Consider the following 6755-nt stretch of genomic DNA (forward strand, 5'->3'; position numbering starts at 1 on the left):
AAAATGCGAAAAAAAATGAAAAAAAAAACAAGGAGGGTTAGTTTCTCAATACCTTCAGTAATGTTTATGGTTCTCTTTCTGTGTTTCTTGGTGAAGATTTCGAACGTAACTTCAAGATTTCCTTGAGTTTTTGCATAGATTTTGAGAAATATTTGAGAGATTTTGAATGTCGTTTGAAGTTTGTTCGTTTCAGTTTTAATTGAGAAAGACGAAGCATTTTTCATATTAACGTTTGTGCTACTGAACAGTTGTACAAGCGCGTGTTTACACGTTCTTTGTAAAGTTGATTTTTGTTGGGATTAGGCCAACTTAATTAGACTTAGTTGCCAAAAGGTTGTATGTGTAGCATAACTATAAATTTAAGTTGATGGGAATTTAGTGTAAAGAATATATTTTTATTAGTAAAAATAACTACTACACATATTTACTATGTAAATGATGATTAAAAGTTGTGATTAAATAATTATTTAAAATATTTTATATTATTAATATATCAAAATTAAATTGACATAATTAAATAAATAATCTATACTCATTTTTTGCTTTTTTTTTTCTCTTTTTCTTTCTTGGGATGAATCTATATTATCAATTTATCGTGATGGTGTTAGTATTTAGTAGTAGTTACGCAACCTACCTTTATATACGCTCTAAATCATTTATGTTTTCTAAAGCTCATATTGTAATGATGAACCTTTTAACTTCGGTCAGAGAAATATAATTGATGATTAAACTTAAAAGAAGTTAAATTGTTACCCCAAGAAATTGCATGTCATAAGCTAATTAAATTCATGATGAAAGAACCAAAAAAGATTTAAAAAAAAAGGATAAAAATAATGCGCCAAATCCAATATAGACTCGAATCAATGACATAATCCAAAAGTAAAACATGTAAAATGTAACAGAAACAAGAGCATGAAACTAATCAGATAATAGTATAACTGTTGCAACTTACAAGTGTATCCAAAACCAAAAAAAGTAGTACGAGATACAAATACAAAAACTGTTATGTACCCATCTCCTGAAAGTTTTATATCAGTTCAAAATTTGAGTTCAACATCTTACCATCATGCATTTCAAAGATAACACCACAGAGTTCTGTAACAAGGAAATGCCATATTTCTGCATGAACTGAAACAACACAATAATATTTTTTGCTTGTATGAAAGTTCAGGTTCCTCGGACTCAACCAAGATCAATTTAGTTGCCATTGCCCTCATACTTTTTATCATTCACCACCCCCACCAAGCCATCTCCAAACGCCACCAGAACCCTGTCTTTGACCGGTAGTAGCATGCTCCATCTCCTGGTCTATAGCAGACTTCTCCTTCCGAAGAGCCTGTACCTGTTCTTCCACTGACTGCATTGATTCCATCAGCTTTTGGAGTTCTTCAATTTTTGCCTGGACACAACATTGACTCAAATCTTAAATTGCAACCATAATTTACGACATACCTTGAAAATAGGAAAGTGAGTTACTGAGTTTCTTACCTCCAGGTTAAAGCACCTTGATCTCTCAGCCACAAGTTGTCCCTGTACTGACTGGAGTTCCTGAAGTTACAGATTCAATGCTGAATATTATTGTTTACATACCAAACTAAAGGAAAATTCCACATGAAAATAGTTGCAATGCATACCTTGCTTAACTCAGCATGAACATTATTTAATTCATCTATCTCACCTCCAAGCTTAGTATTTTCAGCCCTGACTTCCGTGATTGACAATTCCAGTAACCTTTTCTCTTCTTTAATGGCTTCGACTTTAACTGAGATATCATCCATAGGATGACCATTAATGGGAGGTTTGGAATTTGTATCCTCTAGTTGCCTGAAATCTAACTTCTCAGATTTAGACAAAGCATAAGCAGAAGTAACAGAAGCTGCAGCGGCGGCAGCGGCTGGTGATTGGAAAATCTTAGGACGCAGGGAATCCCTTGGCTTGGGTCTCATAACAAAAACCTAAATACATATCACACCAAAAATTTAATTAGAAGGTAATGCATTTTAAAAACATAATTATTTCTAAGTTAACCGAATCCTCCCAAGCATAAAATGCAATTTATAGAATGTGAATCAAATCGGTTCCTAAATCAAATAACTCCAAGCACTACCTAACTACAGGGAGTGGATCCTTTCCAGTGAAAAAGAAATTGGATGGTGTCCAGTGTTTGATCTCACCCTTTATTGTTCTCTCTCTCCTATTTAATTTTGGTCCCACTTATAGAATTAAAGGTGAGAGATCACACTTTATTCTCTCAAGTGTTAAAAAAAATGGAGAGGATCCATTTCCCTAACTACACCTTGGAACATGTAAAATTAAAACCACCAAATTTAGACAGCCATGCATGTAGAAACGAACATATAGCAGAAACAGAAACAACTGTGAAAGGACTCGATCTGATGAGCAAATTAGTAAAAACATGTGACCATACTGCAAAAAAGACCAATGTGAGCGTGAAACCTCTCCAACGGCAAATCTCGATGGAAAAATAAGCTTTTAAATGGTCATATATGGAAGACAGGGTAATATATGAATCATCATTAAGGAGTTGCAATGGGAACAGGGAAACCCAATCTCCCATGCACCTTCATTGAGAAATTTAGTATTCTACTCCTTTCTTTAAAAGGTAGTTGACATTAGAAAAATGTAAAACCACACACATTGATAGTCATTGACGATGGAAAACCAAAATGAAAACCAAACTTCAACCTAAGTGATGATGAAAGTTTCACAACCAAAGTTCTCTTTCCAGAGGAAAATAAATTAATTAAGCTAAAACATCCATGGTGAACAGAAAAATAATGAATAAAGGTCACACATCACATACCTCATTGCTATATCTCCCATTATACCCACCAAAAGCTAACAAATACTTTTCCCCACCAATCAATGTTGAGCAGACACTCAAACCCTGATAAGCAATAAATACTTGCATCACATACAAAGAAAAAGAATATGCATTAAATGATATGGCAAGAATTGTTATCATATTTTAAAAAGATATACTGCACAAAAAATCACCTCGCTAGAAAGTGGATCTTTTTGCTTCACAACAGTCACTACCGACCAAACCAGCTTAGACATGTTTAATAACAAGGTTTCAGGGCAACCTGTTTCCAGAATAAGATAATCAGACATCCACACAGAGTATTCCCAGCAAATGTTGAGAACCTAATCTATTCACACATGACATCAATACTATATTTACCAACCTTCACTATTAAACAGTTTCTTATGGTTCGGTTTTGTTTAAATAGATATAAGGCAAATATGTGGTGGTGGTGTGTGGATGCTAGTGCAGAGTGGCATATTGTTAAAACAGATAAAACTCCATTATGGTTTAGTGCTAGTGCTACTACTCAATGCTGTTACAAACACCAAATGGACTGGACTTCCATACTACATTATTGATTCTCTCTTTCTATCACCACTTTCTTTTCTCATTAATTTTATATTTTGAAGAATATCTTATCGGCTTCCCTTTAGTTGTACTTTTACTCCTTCTTGAAACTACTTTTCCAATTAAAAGAATAATTACATACCACTACTATTATCTCCACCACCAACTATGAACCAGCTTTCATCAATGGTAATACCAGCATGCCCAGCCCTGGGAGATACTGTATCGCCTTGAATTTGTGGTTGGGACCACTCCATCTGATCCAAATGAAATAGTGAGGGCATTCATGCCAAATGGTCAAAAACTCAAGCAATTTTCTGTACAGGGACAATATAACTTGAAACTAATTTCACGATTAGAAGAATATTAGGATCATTGTTTCCCTTCCCCAACAAACCAACACAAGTAACAAGGACTACAAAATAACTGGTAAACAATACAAATAGATTTGAAAAAAAAAAACTGTTAAGCAATACAAATAGATTTTGGGGAGAAAAAAAAGGTTAAAAAAGAACGCATGGAATCTCTATATAACATTCTTAATGTCCCACTGGTATGAAAAGAAAATGTCCATCCACTGGCAGGGATACAAACAAAAACCTTTGTCCCATAATTGCTAAAGTCAAAAGAGCTGGAATACGAACTTAAATTCACCGAATGTGCCTAATATCTAAACAACTGATCAGACCCAAATGCAAGAAATGAGCTAATACCTCGACTCACTTACACATGCAGAAAACAAATGCATAAAAGAAATAGTACTTACAGTTTGCATGTCCAATAAGTGAAGATCATTGAAGAAAACAGAATGAGAGCAACCACCAAAAATCAGAAGGTACCGATCTCCTAACATGGCAGCTGCATGGTCGAATCTCGGAGCTGGAGGTTCTTGCCTATCAAAATGGAAGTGTCGTGATCACATGGAACTTCTCTAAAGCATGTGAACATATTTTGTGGAAGTGAAATACTTACACAGTCTTTATCATATCCCAAGTCATACATTCCAGATCAAGAACGTGGACATCATTCAGCAACTTCCTCTTCATGTCTTCTCCCCCAAATAATAGCACTTTTGAACCAACCAATGTGGCAGACTGTCCTGTACAAGCTACCTGGCAGAAATAATTAAAAGCATATCAAACTGATGACTAACAAAATGAATTCCAAGTTGCATATATAGTATTAAAAGAACATTCTATACAAAATGAATATCCTAAATGCAACAACATCAACTACTATCAAGCATTGTCCTGGTAGATAGAGTTCACCAGTTACATCAAACTACAGCTACACTTACTGGAATGCTTCCAGAAGTCTCGATAACTCCAAACTGCAATGTCTCGATGTCAATGTATCGAACTACAAGAATTCCAATGAACCTTGTGAATTTCAATGGTAAAATATCATGTAAAATGCTAACCCAAGATACCACATGAATCGGAACTTGTATGTTTCTCTACCAAATAAAAATAACATACTAACCCACTAATTTATCAGAAGAACCCTTTGAATCTCCACCAATAAGTAGAAGTTTCTCACCCCACCTAATCTGCAGGAATTTTCAAGAGACTATCAACAAATCAATTATCTAGATAGTAACTAAATACATGATTTATCAATATCAATAAACGAATAAAGCAACATTACATACTACAACCCATCAGCACATAGAGAGAATTGTGCATACAAATGTTTACCATATTGTGACCAGATGTGGCTGGAAAAGTCTTCTGGGAGGCACTGCTATCATTGCTACCAGCATTTGCTTTCAATTTCAGAGAAGACCATATCAAACTTCTCAAATCAAAAACCTGCAAACAGCTAAATCATTGACCAACTACAAATACTAAGTGTCCAAGAGTGAAAAGCCTGCAAGCATGCTCTATACCTGAACATCAGATAAATGCCGCCCATTTCGACTTCCACCAACAATGTATAGTTTCTCATCGACTACTGTGGCAGCATGCTACATATGTGGGACAAACAAAAATACAGAATAAGTGACTAGCCCAGGACCAACAAAAGAATGTTCAGCTAAGAAATAAGCAAATGACTAAGGAATCTTGGTATTCAAAGCCAAGACAACTCATCCTGGATCGAACCACAACAACATCAGCCAAGCCCTGTTCCACTAAATGGTGTCAGAACTCGGATTGACTGATCAGACAACGTCAGTGTCCTATCAAAGACCAATAATGAGTTCCTTTTGATGCCTTTCTTAAAGAGGAAGTTTTGTATTATAAATTTCTTTTATCCTATTCATATACTAAGCTCCTTCTTGAATAGTGCAAAACAATAAACAAGGGTAAGCGAGAGACTAAGAAGAAGAACCTTATAGCGCGCTGGTGGACGCATACCGGATACAGGGATCGGTGCCCACTGGTCATATGCTAGCTCCTTATACCAATTGTTGACTTCCATGTCTTTTCAGGAACTGTTTCAAATCCAAACCTCCTTAACTGTCACTTCAGGTTAAACGATAACCCTCATAAACAAGTTGCAAATTACAAAATTCTCTGTAGAGTACGCACACACAATAGATAACAAAATTCACAAGTTCGTAGCATACACATGAAAATATTCAAATCAAAACCGCAGCTCAATGAAATTGAATTATGCATGAACATAATCACATTTTTATAAAAATATTAATATCTGAGAAGCAGCTCCAAAGTGTCTGATATTGCAAATCGAGATCACAAAGGAATAGAAAATTTACCGAAATTTCAAAATCAATGAACGAAGAGATAACATGGAACAGAAAATAGGTATAGGTAACTGAACTAAAGAGAGGGAGAGAAGGATAAGGATTGGAACCTGGTAGAGAGGAATGTGCGATCTCGGAAGGTGGGCGTGGGACGGTGGCGGAAAGGGAGCCACCGACCGTGAAGGTGGAGATCTGGATGGATACGTCGTCGTTTGGAAAGTGCGCTTTGGGCAGAGTGACGGTTACAGAAACACACAAAACAGCAGAAACAATAGAGCTGTTACGGGTTTACGGCAGTCAAATTTGAAAGTCACCGTTGTAACTTGTAACTAACTATTAACTATTAAGTTGTGATTTGTCCATTCTGAGTAGTAAAGCCCCATCACTTCCATGATCACTGCTTGAAGTATGTTTGTTCAGATTAATACTTAAAATTATACATGAGATGGTTTTCAAAGATTTAATAATTTTTTTGAATATTTTAAGAGAAAAGTTTTTTAAAATGGCAATAGAATTTATTATTTTTTGTTGGTATTTTTAGATCGATCTAAAATTAATTCAAATATTTTGAATGTTTTTAGTGTATCATAAAATTAGAAGCATTGGATTAATATGGTAAAAGATGTAATAGTTTATAAATTTAGGAATAAC

General features: G+C 35.1%; 1 protein-coding gene across 3 annotated transcripts; it reads right to left on the reverse strand.

Moving 5' to 3' along the window:
* Window positions 1-913: 913 nt before the first annotated feature.
* LOC112711494 (acyl-CoA-binding domain-containing protein 6) lies at window positions 914-6518 on the reverse strand. 3 transcript variants are annotated; one of them, XM_025764165.3, is made up of 14 exons: window positions 6215-6518; window positions 5729-5862; window positions 5286-5363; window positions 5095-5208; window positions 4880-4946; window positions 4695-4756; window positions 4370-4509; window positions 4164-4290; window positions 3540-3654; window positions 3019-3107; window positions 2825-2908; window positions 1635-1955; window positions 1489-1548; window positions 914-1399 (listed from the first exon to the last, which is right to left on the reverse strand). In XM_025764165.3, exons 2-14 carry the CDS (start codon window positions 5816-5818, stop codon window positions 1226-1228), a joined length of 1521 nt encoding a protein of 506 aa, XP_025619950.1. In that variant the 5' UTR covers window positions 5819-5862; window positions 6215-6518; the 3' UTR covers window positions 914-1225. The 3 variants fall into 3 exon arrangements, with proteins under 3 accessions (XP_025619950.1, XP_025619949.1, XP_025619951.1); XM_025764164.3 differs by having other exon boundaries at window positions 5729-5831; window positions 6215-6500; XM_025764166.3 differs by having other exon boundaries at window positions 5729-5856; window positions 6215-6500.
* Between the last annotated feature and the right edge of the window lie 237 nt (window positions 6519-6755).

This window comes from Arachis hypogaea, chromosome 9, assembly GCF_003086295.3.
Source record: "Arachis hypogaea cultivar Tifrunner chromosome 9, arahy.Tifrunner.gnm2.J5K5, whole genome shotgun sequence".
NCBI lineage: Eukaryota > Viridiplantae > Streptophyta > Magnoliopsida > Fabales > Fabaceae > Arachis > Arachis hypogaea.